At 38.9% G+C, this 17,205-nt stretch overlaps 1 protein-coding gene across 16 annotated transcripts in view; it reads right to left on the bottom strand.

Moving 5' to 3' along the window:
* PBRM1 (polybromo 1) overlaps positions 1-17,205 on the bottom strand; it is a 120,342-nt gene that overhangs the window by 35,635 nt on the left and 67,502 nt on the right. For all 16 annotated transcript variants that reach the window (XM_045530028.1, XM_045530029.1, XM_045530020.1 and 13 more), the window contains 3 exons: positions 3,100-3,285; positions 1,550-1,707; positions 653-916 (listed from right to left, as the gene is read on the bottom strand). In XM_045530028.1, the coding sequence (XP_045385984.1) occupies positions 653-916; positions 1,550-1,707; positions 3,100-3,285 (608 nt within the window). The remainder of the gene's footprint in view (positions 1-652; positions 917-1,549; positions 1,708-3,099; positions 3,286-17,205) is intronic.

Below are 17,205 nucleotides of genomic sequence, written 5' to 3'. Positions count from 1 at the left end.
CCAAGAATGGAAAAATAAGCACCACATGTACTCACCATCAAATTGGTTTCACTGATCAACACCTAAGTGCACATATAGGAATAACATTAATTGGGTGCCGGACAGATGGGAGGCGGGGAGGGGATGGGTATATACATATATAATGAGTGCGATGTGCACCGTCTGGGTGATGGACACGCTTGAAGCTCTGACTGGGGGTGGGGAGGGGCAAGGGCAATATAGGTAACTTAAACTTTTGTACCCCCATAATATGCTGGAAAAAAAAAAAAAGATCCTCCTGCCTCAGCTTCCTAAGTAGCTAGGATTATAGGCACATAACATGCCTAATATTCAAACTTTTTTTTTTTTGGTAGAGAGACTATATTGCCCAGTCTAGTCCTGAACTCCTGGCCTCAAGGGATCCTTCTGCCCCAGCCTTCCAAAGTGCTGCGATTATAGGCACGAGCCACCATGCCTGTCTTACTTTTAAATTCAATTATACTATTTTCTAAGTATTAATGTCTTTTTTTCCTTTATAGTTTCTGTCTTTTCTCTTTGGCTAAGGTTTTATATTATTGCTTTTTTTCTAATTCTGAATACATTATTCATTTATTTTTTGGAATACATATTTTGAGACATAAAATTCTTTTCTGTGTGGTTACTCTCTACATACCTTTTCCAAGTTAAAATTATCTTCAGCTCGACTGTCTTCTGAATTGTCTGTATTCTTCTCATCATCCCCTTTATCTGCATTTGCAAATACAGATGCCACACGGACCACAGGCAGGGGCACATCTCGAGGGATAAACCTAACTGAGCTGACGGGCATGGTCCACAGTTTAATTTTCTTAAAAGATTTAGTTTTGGCTGAATACCGTGATTCACAAACGAAAACATCCTCATCTCGAAAGTTTTCTGGGCATAATTTAAAGTATTCCTGGGGGGGATAAGAACAAAACTAGTTAGGTGCATTTTCTGAAAACCACAACCAAAAAATACAAAAGCAAATACCAACCAACAACGAAACAAAAGCTAAATGGATTAGACTTTCTGGCAGTTAACAATAAATGGTTAAGTGGCTAGAGATCTAGGAATATTTCCTTGGCTACAGAATAGACTTATTAAATACACACCCTTTGACTTATAAACACGAATAGTTCTATTTAGCTTACCACTTCTCTTTGCAACTATAATATTTCATATAGCTATACTACTCCTGAAAGTTTTGGACAGGGCTCAGGTATATAAGACAGATACAGAAAAGCATACCTAACTACCTAAAAACCAAACTGACAATTTATGATTATCCTTCAGAAAATAACATTCCTAACAATTAGCTTGGCAACTTAAGCTAACTGCATATAACTTAACAGTGTGGGCAGCAAATGGTCTTTCATAACCATGTTCAGGTTAATTTCTTCCTAAATCTTTACATATAGCTATATAGACACAGCTTAAAAAACCAAACAGTTTAAAAGAGAGTTCGTAATTTTGTAAATACTGATTTTTGTGTTTTAAAATTTTATTCCCAGGGAATGAGTGATACTTTTGGGGTTAATGAATTTCTTACCTTGACAAACATGACCACACATTTGCCTAGGATTTTACTAACAGGAACTTTATTGTAATAGTCACTCTTAAAAACTTCTTTTTCTAGAAATTTTCGTGTAGCCAGGTGGAATGTTTCATTTGGTCGATAAAACCAACAGCCATACAACCATTTTTCACCTTAAACACAGAGAGAAAGAGAAAGACAGAGAGAGAGAGAGAGAGACAGAGAGAGACATCATTAAAAGAAATCACACATTCTATTTTTTTTTTTTTAAGAGATGCGTGTGGTCTTGCTATGTTGCCCAGGCTGGGCTCAAATTCCTGGGCTCAAGCAATCCTCCCACCTCAGACTCCCAAGGAGCTAGGACTACAGATGAATGCTACCCTGCCTGCCTCAGAAATCACACATTCACTGCAAAATTAGGAAGTAGTCCATTAAGCCATTCTGCCATGGTCTGAATCTAACACTGTGCTTTTTAGGCCACAGTTTCTTAATATCTTAGAAGAAATAATATTTTAAAATAAGGAAGTGTAATGAGGCCTAAAAAATGCTACTTACTCCTTCATATTAAAAGATATAACACAGAGAATGAGGAAAGAAGGTGATGAGACCTGTTCCACTTTGCTCCAGTGAGTACACACCTAGAGTTGGGTGCTTTAGTAAGGATGCAGACATACTGAAGGACGTTATTTAGCACTTAGGCAAAGGTATTCAAAAGTATTTCACATGACTGGCAGCTAAAAAAACTGCATTGCCTGGCTCACATTTCTACCTGTTTTTGGCTTTATTAACTTCTTTTTCTGTCTTTTTGTATTTTGTTTGAGACAGGGTTTCACTATGTTGCCTCGGTTAGAGTGTACTGACGTCATCATAGCTCACAGCAACCTCAAACTCCTGGGCTCAAGTGATCCTCTTGCCTCAGCCTCCTGAGTAGCTGGGACTACAGGTACACACCACTACACCTGCCTAATTTTTGTTTTTGCTTTTTGTAGGGGTGGGTCTCCCTACTGACCAGGCTGCCCTCAAACTCTTGGCCTCAAGCGATCTTCCTGCCTTGGCCTCCCAAAGTACTAGGATTATAGACATCAGCCACCATGCCCAGCCTGGCTTCATTAACTTCTATTCATTTTCCATGTCTCAACTGTTCTAGGAAACCTTTTTGAAAACAAATTCTAAGCCAAGGCAAATGCATCCCTATAGTAATTTCTTTTTTATTTGTAATATTTACTGGAGTGGTTTTGCCAGGGGAAAAACATGAGCTTTTTGTTCTTCTATGTCATTCTACATGGATTTTGGCTCAAAGTATGTTTTTAATAAATATCAGTTGAATGAAAAAATCTCAACTTCAAGAAGTTGCATTTCTTTTGACTCAACTACAACACTGCCCAATAATGCTAGATACTATGTTTTCCATATGGAGTGCGTGCTTAATTATATTTACTCATATATTGAACAATTATTGTTGGAAGGCATAAAATGTCTGAGTTAAAATTTTGTTTCCTGAGGAGCAAGGAGGAGTAAAATAGGCACATCTTACCAATCTGTCCTTTGATTTAAAGCAAACTTACCAGTTGAGTCTTCCCATAGTCTCTCAATACAGACTATGTGTGGTTGTAGGTTGGCCTCTGCAGGTTCCACATAGACGTAATCTCCAACATGGTACATGCTGTTCTTAAAGCTGCAGTCTTGGCTGTATGTGCGATGTAAGCCTGAGAGGCCTGCAGTACCAGAAGAATCTTCACTCTTTTCAGCTTCTTAGGTTTAAAAAAAAAAAAAGAAAAAAAAAGTACTCATTAAAGGGATATTAGAGTCAGATGTAGGATCCAAACAACACACAAATACATTTAATTCTTTTCATAACATTCAAAGGCAAGAATCAGCAAAAGTAGTATGACCTCCACATTACTAACAGCCTCTACCTAAAACTGTCTTTTTGAATTACAACCAACTGCCATTAATTTAAATAAACAGATAAGTAAACAAAGGAACCATAGAATATGGTCGTTTTAGATAATACAGAAAGACATAAAGAAGAAAATAAGTTAATTATAAATCATGTAATTCTAGAGATAATTTCTGATGTAATTCCTCTCCATCTTAATGCTTCTGAATTTGTTTTGTTTTCTAACAGTTATTACATGGATATGATTCAATGGAGTCTTAGAATTGAGAAAATATGGAATATCTTTACCATACAATATAAACAATATATATGTATATTTAATATATCATGAACATTTCCCCTGAGATTAAATGCTTTTCAATATGACTTTTATTTTTGTTAAATCAGACTTTTTAATGGTTCTAGTATAAACCATCCTTTGCAAATATCCTACTTTTTTTTTTTTGAGACAGAGTCTCGCTGTGTTGCCCAGGCTAGAGTGAGTGCTGTGGCGTCAGCCTAGCTCACAGCAACCTCAAACTCCTGGGCTTAAGCGATCCTACTGCCTCAGCCTCCCCAGTAGCTCGGACTACAGGCATGTGCCACCATGCCCGGCTAATTTTTTCTATATATATATTTTTAGTTGGCCAGCTAATTTCTTTCTATTTTTAGTAGAGACGGGGTCTCACTCTTGCTCAGGCTGGTCTCGAACTCCTCACCTCGAGCAATCCACCCGCCTCGGCCTCCCAGAGTGCTAGGATTACAGGCGTGAGCCACTGCGCCTGGCCCTACTTTTTTTTTTTAAGACAAATCTTTGCCCACATCTTTGATTACTTACCTACAATAATTTCCCATAAATGGAAGAGCTGGAAATAAGCCTTTTAAATATTATTAAAATGCATATTCCAAATATATCTCCAAAAGGCTATACCAACTCAAGTCCCTCACTGTTGACTACAAAGGGTCTGTTTCTCCATTCCCTAACACTGGTATTATAATTCCAGCAGAAACACTGTCAGGTGAATTGAAAGGGACAGAGAGAGTACAAAATGAAAGGCTGTCCAACACCCAAAATTCCAGAGATAGGGAACAATTACTCAATTGCAAATATGTGCTTTCTTGAAAAAGGATGATTCAGAGGACAGTGTCAAGCTGCAGAGGATTGTTCCCAGGCCTAGAAACCAAATGGAGTCTGCCTAGCCGGATTTCAAAACTGCTTGGAATTGGTTACACTTCTATCTTTCTTATCCCTTTTTGAACAGGAATATCCATAACCATTATTCCATGCAAGTCTCATTGTATTTTAAGATCAGAGAAATTGTTTTCTAAGTTTTACAGGTCCACACAGCGAAAAGAACTGTGTCCCAGGATGGATCACACCCAGAGCCTCACCCATACACTTATATGATGAGGTCTGGGACTTTTGAGTTGATGATATTTAGATGAGATTTAGGTACCTGTTAGAGGCATACTACTATAACAAATAACCAAAAAATATGGAAGTGACTTTGGAATTGGGCAGTGAGCAGAGACGAAGAATTTTGAGAAACATGATAGAAAAAGCCTGTATTGCTTTAAATAGACTGCTAGTAAAAAAAAAAAAAAAGGACATTAAAGACTTGTCAAGTGGAAGACTCAGAAAGAAATGAGAAGGTTGTTGGGACAGGCATGGTTGTAATCCTAGCACTCTGAGAGGTCAAGGTGGGAGGATTGCTTGAGCTCATGAGTTTGAGACCAGCCTGAGCTAGAGCAAGACCCCGTCTCTATTAAAATAGAAAAAATTAGGCTGGTGTCATGGGCACACCTGTAGTCCCAGCTACTCGGGAGGCTGAGATAGGAGGATGGCTTGAGCCCAGGAGTTTGAGATTGCAGTGAGCTGTGATGATGTCACTGCACTCTACCCAGACAGAATGAGACTCTGTCTCAAAAAAAAAAAAAAAAAAAAAAAAAGGAAAAAAATATTGTTGTAAGTGAAGGAAAGGGGATCTTTGTTATATGATAAAGCTTAGTGCTAGGAGGCTGAGGCAGGAGGATGGCTCGAGGTCAGGAGTTCAAGACCAGCCTCAGCAAGAGCAAGACCCTGTCTCTACTAAAAATAGAAAGAAATTAGCTGGACAACTAATACATAGAAAAAATTAGTCGGGCATGGTGGCGCATGCCTGTAGTCCCAGCTACTCGGGAGGCTGAGGCAGGAGGATCACTTGAGCCCAGGAGTTTGAGGTTGCTGAGAGCTAGGCTGACGTCAGGCACTCTAGCCCCAGCAAGTCAGGCACTCTAGCCCCGGCAACAGAGCGAGACCCTGTCTCCAAAAAAAAAAAAGAAAACGCTTAGTGAAATTATGTCCTGCAGTTATTTGGATTTTGGGCCTCCTGGGCATATCTTTTAGTTATCTTTTTCTTCCTTTATTTCTGTTTGCTGCTGTTCTACTTCCTGGGAGATTTTTCAACTTTATATTCTAATATTTCTCTGAATGTTTCTTTTTGGTCATCATATTTTTAAAAACAGCTTTATTGGTCAGGCGCGGTGGTTCACGCCTGTAATCCTAGCACTCTGGGAGGCCGAGGTGGGAGGATTGCTCCAGGTCAGAAGTTCGAGACCAGCCTGAGCAAGAGCGAGACCCCATCTCTACTAAAAATAGAAAGAAATTATCTGGACAGCTAAAAATATATATAGAAAAAAATTAGCCGGGCATGGTGGCACATGCCTATAGTCCCAGCTACTCAGGAGGCTGAGGGCAGAAGGATTGTTTAAGCCCAGGAGTTTGAGGTTGCTGTGAGCTTGACACCACAGCACTCTAGCCCAGGGAACAGAGCGAGACTCTGTCTCAAAAAATAAAATAAAATAAAAAATAAAAACAGTTTTATTGAGGTATGATTCACATGTGACAATTCACCTATTTAAAGTTCAATGGTTTTTGGTATATTACATTATTAGTTTTAAAAAATTATGATAAAACATGACATAAAACTCATCATTCTGACCATTTTAAAGTATACAATTAACCATAACCACTATTTCCAAAACGTTTTGATTACCCCACACAGAAACTCTAATCATTAAACAATAACTCCACCTTCCTCCCCCCGGCCCCTGGTAACCTCTATTCTACTGTATGTCTCTATGAATTTGCATATTCTAGATACTTCAGACAAGTGCAATCATGTATTTTCCTTTTCTGTCTGGCTTATTTCACTTGGCATAAGCTTTTTAATGTTAATCCATGTAGCATGTATCAGCATTTCATTCCTTTTTATGGATGAATAATACTCCATTGTTGGGATATACCACTGTTATTGCTTTTATTATTTTTAGTTGACACATAATCGTACACATTTATGGGGCACAGTATGATATTTTGATACACATATAAAATGTGTAATGCTCTGGTTAGGACTTCCAGCACTATGTTGAATAAAAGTGTTAAGACTGGGCATCCAGATCAGAGAGAAAAACTTTCAACTTTTGCCCATTCAGTATGATGCGGGCTGTGGGTTTGTCATACGGCCTTCACTGTGTTGAGGTATGTTCCTTCTATAACTAACTTGTTGAGAATTTTTATCATGAAGGGACGTTGAATTTTACCAAACGCTTTTCCTGTGTCTACTGAGAGATCATATGGTTTCTGTCCTTCACTTTGTTGGTGTGATTGATGTATCTTGTTTACTTATACACATTATGTTGAACCATCCTTTCATCCCTGGGATAAGTCCCACTTGATCATGATGAATGATTTTTTTTTTTAACCCTACATGCAAGCTAGGTGAATGGTCTTTTTTAATGTGCTTTGAGGTTTGGTTTGGTAGTACTTTGTTGATGAATTTTGCATCTATGTATGTTGGGAATATTGGCCTATAGTTTTCCTTTTTTGTTGTGTTCTTGTTTGGTTCTGATATCAGTGTAATGCTGGCCATGTAGAATGTGTTTGGAAGAATTCCCCTGTCTTCAATTTTCTGGAAGAGTTTGAGAAGAACTGGTATTAATTCTGCTTTAATGTTTGGTAGAATTTATCAGTGGAGGCTTCAGGTCTCCTGGGCTTTTCCTTAATGCAGATTTTTCAGTATGGACGGAATTTTATTCCTGTTACTGATCTGTTCAGGTTTTCTATTTCTTCTTGGTTCAATGTTGGTAGGATTTATGTGCCCCAGAATTTATCCATTTCTGCTAGGTTTTCTAATTTGCTGACGTATACTTGTTTGTAACAGTCTCTAATGATCTTTTGTACTTCTGTTGTATCAGTTGTTATGTTTCCTTTTTCATTTCCGATTTTATTTACTTGGGTCTTTTTGTGTGTGTGGTTGGTCTAGCCAGTGGTTTGTCAATTTTGTTTATCTTCTTAAGATATCTTATTTTATTACAAAATAAACAAAAATAAAGTTTCTGTAGTGTAGTGGTAATCACATTGGCATTACAAAATAAACAAAAATAGTTTTGCTTGTTTCTGCTCTGAATTTTATTATTTCTTTCCTTCTATTAGTTTTAGGTTTGGTTTGTACTTGCTTTTCTAGTGCCTTGAGAGGCATCATTCATTTATTTGATAACTATTTTTTAATGTAGGTATTTTATAAACTTCCTTCTTTGTACTATTTTTGCTGTATCCCATAGGTTTTGGTATGTTGTGTTTCTACTTACATGTTTTTTTTAACAACTGGTAATCAGTTTATTAAAACAGTTGACTTAAGCATCTGCAATGGTGACTTCAATCTCAACTCCCAGCTCAATACTGATAGAAGTAATCCTCTTAACAATCTCAGAAGGACTATGCAAGTCAATGAGTCACTTTTGGATTCTCATCTGGAAGTGGTCCAAAGTCTTAGAACCTTCACTACAAGGAGTTTTTCTTGTAGTGATTCTCAAAGTCTTGGGAGGCATCCGAACTGGTCCTCTCACTTTGAGGTTCTTTTCCTTTGCACCTATGATCAAGTCAGCACACACCTTCTTCAGGGATTTTATGTTGTGGCTGGTTAGGGTAATTCTAATTCGGTGAATCGCCACCTCTGGCTCCATGGGTGTTTTTCCGGTATCTTTAAAAGCCATGGCTGCGGTGTAGTTTCCTGACCAACTTGTTCCTCAGTGAGAGTGAACAGCGCTTAGTCAGGAGCAGAAGCAGGCACAACACGCTTCCACTGCATCTGTGAGCGCGTCTTCCTTGAAAAGCTGTACTTATATCTGTTTCAGAAATTTTTCAATTTCCTTCTTAATTTCTTCATTGACCCATTGGCTGTTTGGGTACATGTTGTTTAATTTTCATGTGTTTGTACAATTTTAAAAGTTTCTCGATATTGATTTCTAGTTTTATTCCATTGTGGTCAGAAAAAATACTTGATATGATTTCAATTCTTTTAAATTTGCTGAGAATTGTTTTGTGGTCTAATATGTGGCCTATCCTGGAAAATGTTCCATGTGCTAATGAAAAGAATGTGTATTCTTCAGTGTTGGATGAAATATTCTGTAAATGTCTGTTAGGTTCATTAGTTCTAAAGTGCAGCTTAAAACCAATGTTTCTGTGCTTTCTGTGTAAATGATCTGTCCGATACTAAAAGTGAGGTGTTGAGGTCCCTAACTATTAATATTATTGTACTGGCATCAATCTCTACCTTTAGATTTAATAATATTTGCTTTATATATTTGGGTGCTCTGGCATTGGATGCACACAGAACTGTGATATTCTCTAGTTGAACTGGTCCCTTTATCATTATACAAATATCTTTTTTGTGTCGTTTTAGTTTTTAACTTAAAGTCCGTTTTATCTAATTAAGTACAGCGACTCCTGCTCACTTTTGGTTTCTGTTTGCATGGAATATTTATTTGCATCCCTTAACTTTCAGTCTACATGTGTCTTTACAGATCAAGTTTCCTATAGGTAGTATATGTTGTTTTTATCCATTTAGCCAGCCTACGTTTTTTAATTGAGGAATTTAATCTGTTTACATTCAATGTTATTCTTGATAGGTGAAGACTTACCTATCAAAGGTGAAGGCTTACCTACCAAAATGACTTACCAGTCATCTTGTTAATTGTTTTCTGATTGTTCTGTATACTTTGCTTCTTTCTTTTTCTCTTATTATCATTGTGGTTTGGTGGTTTTCTGTAGTGATAAGGTTGTTTCTTTTCTTTCTCCTTTGTGTATCTCTTCCACCTGTGAGTTTTATACTGTTGCATGTTTTCATGACAGTGATTATCATCTTTTTGTTTCTAGACATCGGACTTCCTTGAATAAATCTTGTAAGGCTGGTCTGGTCTAGTGGTGATGAATTCTCTCAATTTTATATTTATCTGGGAAACATTTTATTTCTACTTTATTTCTCAAGGATAACTTCTGAGTATAATATTCTTGGATGGCAATTCTTTTCATTCAGTACTCTGAATATATCGTCCCATTTTCTCCTGGGCCTGTAAGGTTTTAGCAGAGAAATCTGTTGTTAGTCTAGTGAGGATTCCCTAATATGTGGCTTGATGCTTTTCTCTTGTAGTTTTCAAAATTTTCTTTGTCTTTGCCTTTTGACAGCGGGGCTATAATTTGTCCTGAGGAAGATCTCTATGCATTGAATCTATTTGGGGACTTTTGAGTTTCCTGGATGTGGATATCCATATCTCTCGCCAGACTTGTAAAGTTTTCAGCTCTTATTTCATTAAATAGGTTTTCTATGCCTCTTCTTTTCTCTTCTCCTTTGGGAACACTCATAAAGCAAATATTTGTTTGCTAAATGATATCCCCTAAGTCTAATAAGCTTTCTTTATTCTTTATCATTTTTATTTCTTTTTTTCTCTCTGGGTAGTTTCAAAGGACCTATCTTCAAGTTCAGATTCTTTCTTCGGCATGACAAAGACTGTTGTTGAAGCTCTCCACTGTATTTGTTATTCATTGAATTCTGCTACAGAACTTCTATTTGGCTTTTAAAAATTTCTAACTTCTTGTTGAATTTCTTGTTCATGTAGTTATCCTGATTTTGTTTAATCACCTATCTGTATTTTCTTGTATTTCACTGAATTTCCTTAGGATCATTATTTTAAATTCTTTTTCTGGCAATTCAGTAACTTCCTTTTCACTGGGGTCTGTTACTAGAGACAGATTGTTTCCTGTAGTGGTGTCATACCTCCTTACTTTTCTTGGGTCCCTGCACTGATGTCTGCATGTGGTAGACCAACTGCCTCTTCCAAACTTTCTAGAGTGGCTTTTGTAAAGAAAGACTTTCACTTGCAGTTGGGCTTTACTGTGGCATTGGGAAGGATCTGTTAACTGTGTTTCTCAATAGGTGCAATGGTATAGTCTCCATGAAGCTTCTTCAGCTGATTCAACGTCAGCAATAACTGTGGGTACTTCAAAAGCCTGTAGACATTTGTGGCAGCAGTGGTATAGGCTGTTACTGTCCTCCTACTATTATCATCATGAGGAGACTTAGCCAAGGGGAACACTCTTGTTTTCAGGTTTGACATCACCTACAAGCAGCTAGGATCCAGAAGCAGGTGCTCAGAGCAGCTATGGGGCCAGGGTCCTAGGCTCAGGGTCTCATGAACCTATTATGGCACCTGGGCCTGGGAGTGCAGGTTTTCTCTCTGTAGCAGGGTTATCCAACCTGTAGGTTGCACACAGAGCCAAGATCTGTGACTCTGAGGTACTCCCTAGTATCTTGAGTCTAGGGGGCCAGGTTGTAGCTGTGATTCTACCCATGGCGGGAAGGGTATGACTGCAATTCAGAAATCTGAGCCAATAGGACTCAGTAGCAACTTGGGTCCCAGCGGATGAGGCACTATGTAGTAGTGACACTAGACCATGAGATCGTGGGGCTTGTCAGTATCCCAGATTCTGTAAATCCAGATTAAATAGCAGCCAGTACCCCAGCAGGGAAGAGCACAACTGTCATTTCAGCACTAGGGGGAGCGAGAGGGGGTTGCTGCAGAAAAAGCACAGCCATGACTCCGGAGACGGGTGTCTCAGCTGCTCAGACTCTAGGGGGCTAATGTAGCTCCAGGGTATTCGAGTTGTTTGACCTATAGGGTTGGGTGTCTCAGCTCAGCCACTGATGTTTCCCTGGGACACAGAATACTACATCAACTTAGCCCTGGGATGCATAGCTGCTTAGCTTGCCCAGGAGACTGATTCCCCAGTGAGTGACGTGTCGCTTGAGCTCAGGCCTGAGGAGAACGAATGTTCTGGGTGGCCCAGGCACCATTTCCCTGGGATGCAGGGAACTGCTTCAGTGTAGGCACTGGGGAAGTGTGACTGCTCTCAGTAGCCAACATATTGTTTTCCCAGGAGGCAGGGTGCCAATTCAGCTCTGGCCTGAGGGGGTGGGGACACAGGTAGATGGAATGGCTCTAGCTCTGCTTAGCCCCTCAGAGAAGGGTGTAACAGCTGCTCACACCTTGGCTTGGGGATGATGGGCCACCAGGCTGGGATGGTTCTGTGGCAGCTTAGCCTCAGTGATGAAGGGGAGCTGTGGCTACTCGTCTCTGGAGCAAGACACATTCTAGCCATAGTTCCAATTCCAATATGGCAGAGTGTTGGCTCCTTCTCTAGGGGGAGCACAACTATGGGGTCTCCAGGTAGCTCCCTCAGCTGGGCTTAGTGCATGAGGAGACACCAGCCATGGTTTATAAGTGTCCAAAATATTTATGGGGGTTGATGGGATCCTCTTGTTTATCTCCTTGTTGTAGGGAGATGTTCCCCTGGTTCTCAGCTGATCCTAGTTGGGGGATGGGATGGTGGAGGCTCGACGTTTTCTTCTGTTCTTTATGCGGCCATACGTAGTTTTTGTGTTCACCAACGTTTCTGTTACTCCTCTGATGGGCTCCGGCATTCTCCTTCAGTTACTTTTGTTAAAATGAAGTTGCTTATTCGTTTTTCTGGCTGTCTTTATGAGGGGTATGAGCACTAGGGGCTTCTACTTGGCTATCTTACTGACAGACATCACTTTGAATATACCATACTGTGTTTACCCATTCATCTGTTGATGGACACTTGGGCTATTTCTGCCTTTTGACTATCATAAATAATGCTCCTATGGACATGGATATACAATACAAACTTCTCTTCGAGTTCCTGCTTTTATTTCTTTTGGATATATACCTAGGATTGGAATTGGTGAATCACATGGTAATCCAATATTTAGCTTTTTGAGGAACCACCAAATTGTATTCCATAGAGGCTGTACCACTTTACATTCCCACCAGCAATGTACCAGGATTCCAATTTCTCCGTATCTTCATCAACACTTGTTATTTTTTTTTGATAATAGCCATCCTAAAGGGAGTGCAAGTGGTATATCTCATGGTTCTGATTTGCAATTTTTCTAATGATTAATGATGTTTAACATATTTTCGTGTACTTTTTGGCCATTTGTATAATATGATTTCTTTGGAGAAATGTCTATTGAAATCCTTTGCCCATTTTTGGATTGGGTTGTCTTGTTTTTGTTGAAGTTCTTTATATACTCTGGATAATAGACTCTTATCAGATATATAATTTGTGAATATTTTCTCTCCCTCTTTTTTTTAAGAGACAGTGTCTTCCTCTGTCACCTAGGCTGGAGTGCAGTGGCACAATCATAGCTCACTGCTGCTTCAAGTGCCTGGGCTCAAGTGATTTTCCTGCTTAAGCCTCTTGAGTAGCTAGGACTACAGGTGCCTGACACCATGTCTGGCTAATTTTTAAATTTTATGTAGAGAGGGGATCTTACTATGTTGCCCAGGCTGGTCATGACTACAAACATATTTTTAATTACCAAGAAAATTTTTGTTCTGTGAATGTTCATTTTTAATAGTCTTCTGTTCTTGTTTTACAGATGCAGTAACTTGTCATGTGCCTAAAGATTTAAATTTTAGCTTAAGTTTTTTAAAAAAAAGTTTAACATTTTAGAGATTTTCCTTAAATATTTAATCCTATTTAAACAAATACCTGCTCCTATTTAACAGTGAGACACTAAAAAGGCTGGCTAACAGATGGATTTCAAAGGAGACCTCCAGATGTTATTATCTTTAGTTTTTCCTCATTGCCTGGTCCATTTCTCAAGAGAAAACCTCCTTCTTGCCTTGGAATGCTGGCATCCAGCATTCTAGAAGCTAAATAGCTAGGAGGGCCAAAGGATCTCACAATGTAGTATAAATCCTTTCACTTAACCTTCCTTTTCAGTACCTTACTTCTACCCCTTAGGTCTGCTTCATATTCCTGAATCTAGACTCTTTAAGAGGAACAGTCACAGGAAGGGTTGAGGCAGTGATCTGGAAGCTCAATTCCTTTTACTTTTTTTTTTTTAAGAGACAGGGCCTCACTATATTGCCCAGGCTGGGCTTGAATTCCTGGGCTCAAGCAATACTCCCACTTCAGCCTTTTGAGTAGGTGGGACCACAGGCACATGCTACCATGCCTGGCTCAACTCCTTTTAGACTTTCTACTAATCCTCCTGTTTTCAGCCCCACATGCATCTCAATTTTTGGAAGTGCTATCTGTTCTAATCCCTGTGCTGGTCTAAGACAGGATTTGTCCTGCTTAAGGTCTACATCCACTGCTGATATTGAAACCAATGTTAGCAATTTATCTATCCATTTTTAGCTCCCAAATTTCAATTGCCACCATCTCATCTTTCATTGATTTCCATTTTTTTTTTTTTTTGAGGGAGGGGAATGCTTGTGTGTCTGTCTTTTTATGTTGTTTTTAAATCCCCTTTCCATCATTTTAGAGGTGTTTTGGGAAGAAATAGCAGTGAACATTTGTCTACAATCTTCCACATTTAACTGAAAGTTCTCTATGTTGTTTTATCCTTATTTACCCTGTATGAGGACTTTTGGTATTTAATAAAAACACCGGTGTGTGAGATCTTCTAGCTTCCCTTAATGTCCATCAGGTTGTTGCTAAGAATCCTCCTCTTATGACTTAAAGACAGACAGGGCTGATTTGACATACACAGCCACTATCTAACTTTTTGATTTTTTTTTTTTTTTTTTTGAGACAGTGTTTCACTCTCTCATCCCAGCTAGAGTGCAGCGATATCATCATAGCTCACTGCAACCTCAAAATCCTGGGCTCAAGCAGTCCTCCTGCCTCAGCCTCCAGAGTAGCTGGGACTACAGGTGCATGCCACCATGCCTAGCTAATTTTTTCTATTTTTGGTAAAGATGGGGTCTCACTCAGGCTGCTCTTGAACTCCTGACCTCAAGTGATCCTCCCTCCTAGGCCTCCCAGAATGCTAGGATTACAGGCGTGAGCCACCACGCACGGCCTTGATTGTCTTTTAATATTCATAAAATTGGACATAGGATGATCTAAAGCACACTGTAGTTCCTTTGTGGCTAGAAACACCTAAAGATGCCCTCAGACTTATCATAAGTCAAAAATGCACTTAATACATTTAACCTATTGAACACCAAAGCTTGCTTGGCCTAGCCCATCTTAAACATGCTTAAAATACTTACATTGGCCTTCAGTTGGCCAAAACCACCTAACACAAGGGCTACTTTATAATCAACTGTTGAATATTCCATGTAATTTACTGAATACTGTACTGAAAGTGAAAAACAGAATGGTTGTATGGGTACTCAAAGTACAGTTTCTACTGAGTGAGTATCACTTTTGCAACACTGAAAAGTTGAAAGAAATCATTGAGCAGGTCTCAATAGTGGGCTTAAAATATTCAGTAAACCATGCTGTAAACGGTCGTGTTGTCCTCCAGGCTTTGTTGTTCCATTTATAGAGCACAGGCAGAGTAGATTTAGCATAATTCTTACGGGTCCCAGGATTTTCAGAATGGTAAATGAGCACTGACTTCAACTTAAAGTCACCAGTTGCATTAACCCCTAATAAGAAGTTAGCCTACCCTTTGAAGCCAGTCACTCACTTCTCTGCAGCTATGAAAATCCTAGATGGCATCTTTTTCCAATAGAAGGCTGTTTCATCTACAGTGAAAATTTGTTTATATAGCCACCTTCATAAATTATCTTAGCTAGATCTTCAGACAACTGGCTGCAGCTTCTACATCAGCATTTGCTGCTTCACCATGTACTTTTATGTCATGGAGATCACTTCTTTCATTAAACAAACCTTTTGCTAGCTTCAAACTTTTCTTCTATAGCTTCATCACCTGTTTCAGCCTTCACAGAACTTACAAGAGTTATGGCCTTGCTCTGGAATAGGCTTTGGTTTAAGCCATAGTTGTGACTGGTTTGATCCAGACCACTAAAACTTTCTTCCTACCAGCAATGTCTGTTTTGCTTTCTTATCATTTGTGTGTTCATTTACGTAGTACCTTGAATTTCCTTCAAGAACTTTTCCTTTGCACTGACAAACTTAGTTAAATGTTTGGCACAAGAGGCCTAGCTTTTGGCCTATCTCAGCTTTTGACATGCCTTCTTCACTAAGCTTAATCATTTCCAGCTTTTGATTTAAAGTGAGAGATGTGTGACTCTTCCTTTCACTTTAATACTTAGAGGTCACTGTATGATTCTTAATTGGCCTAATTTTAATATTGTTGTGTCCTAGGAAATAGGGGGGCCTAAGGAGAGAGAGACTGGAGAACAGCTGGTTGGTGGAGCAGTCAGAACACACATAACTTATGTCGATTAAGTTCACTGTCTTATATGGGTGCAGTTCGTGGCATTCCAAAATAACTGCAATAGTAACACTGAAGATCACTGATCACAGATCACCATAACAGCTATAATGACAATAAGATAAAATGACTTGCTCCATGCAGGGTTGCCAGAAACCTTCAATTTGTAAAAAAAAGACATAGTATTTGCAAAGCATAATAAAACAAGGTATGTCTGGATAGTGTTCAACACGTCAGTTAAGCCAGTTGGTTCACAGTGATATATTCATGTTTTCTATATATTTACTAATTTTTGGTCTAGTTGTTCTGCCAATTACTGAGGATGGAGTATTGAGACTATAATTGTTGAACTGTCTATATCTCCTTTCAATTGTCACTTCATGTATTTTTGGTGTTCTGTTGTTAGGTATATATACATTTATAAATATATGTTCTCAATATGTTGATGTTTTTATCATTATGAAATATTCCGCTTTGTCTTTAGTATTCTTTTTTCTCTTAAGTTCTATCACTCCATGTTTTGATTGGAGTGTATAGTCTATTCACATTTAATGTAACCACTGATACAAATGAATTCACACCTGCCATTTTGTTATTTGTTCTCTATATCTGCGGTACCCAACCATGGACAGGTACTGGTCCATGACCTGTTAGGAACTGGGTCACACAGCAGGTGAGTGGTGGGTCAATGAGGGTATTTATAGCTGCTCCCCATCGCTTGCATCTCTGTATAAGTTCTGCCTCCTGTCAGATCAGCATTGGATTCTCATAGAAGCACGAACCCTACTGCAAACTATGCATGCGAGGGATCTAGGTTTCATGCTCCTTATGAGAATCCAGTGCCTGATCATCTGAGGTGGAGCTGAGGCGGTGATGCTAGCGCTGTGGGAGTGGCTGCAAATACAGATTATCATTAGCAGGGAGGTTTGACTGCACAATGAATGTAATGCGCTTGAATCATCCTGAAACAGTGCCCCCCTACACCCAGTGGAAAAACTGCCTTCCACGAAACTCGTCCCTGGTGCCCAAAAGGTTGGGGACTGCTGTTCTTTATGTCTTATGTCTTTTTGTTCCTCTTTTCCTCCTTTACTACCTTCTTTTGTAACTGTTAAGCAAGTATTTTTTTGTGTATCGTTTTAATTCCTGTGGTGATTTTTTTGGCTATTTGTTTTTTGAGTACTTACTTTAGGCATTACAATATATATCTTTAACTTACCACCACCTACTTATTTTTGTTAAATACTGACTTA

This window comes from Lemur catta, chromosome 18 (genome assembly GCF_020740605.2).
Source record: "Lemur catta isolate mLemCat1 chromosome 18, mLemCat1.pri, whole genome shotgun sequence".
Taxonomy (NCBI): Eukaryota; Metazoa; Chordata; class Mammalia; order Primates; family Lemuridae; genus Lemur; species Lemur catta.
The sequence above is the reverse complement of the archived record's forward strand: the minus strand, read 5'-3'. Positions and strand labels throughout refer to the sequence as shown.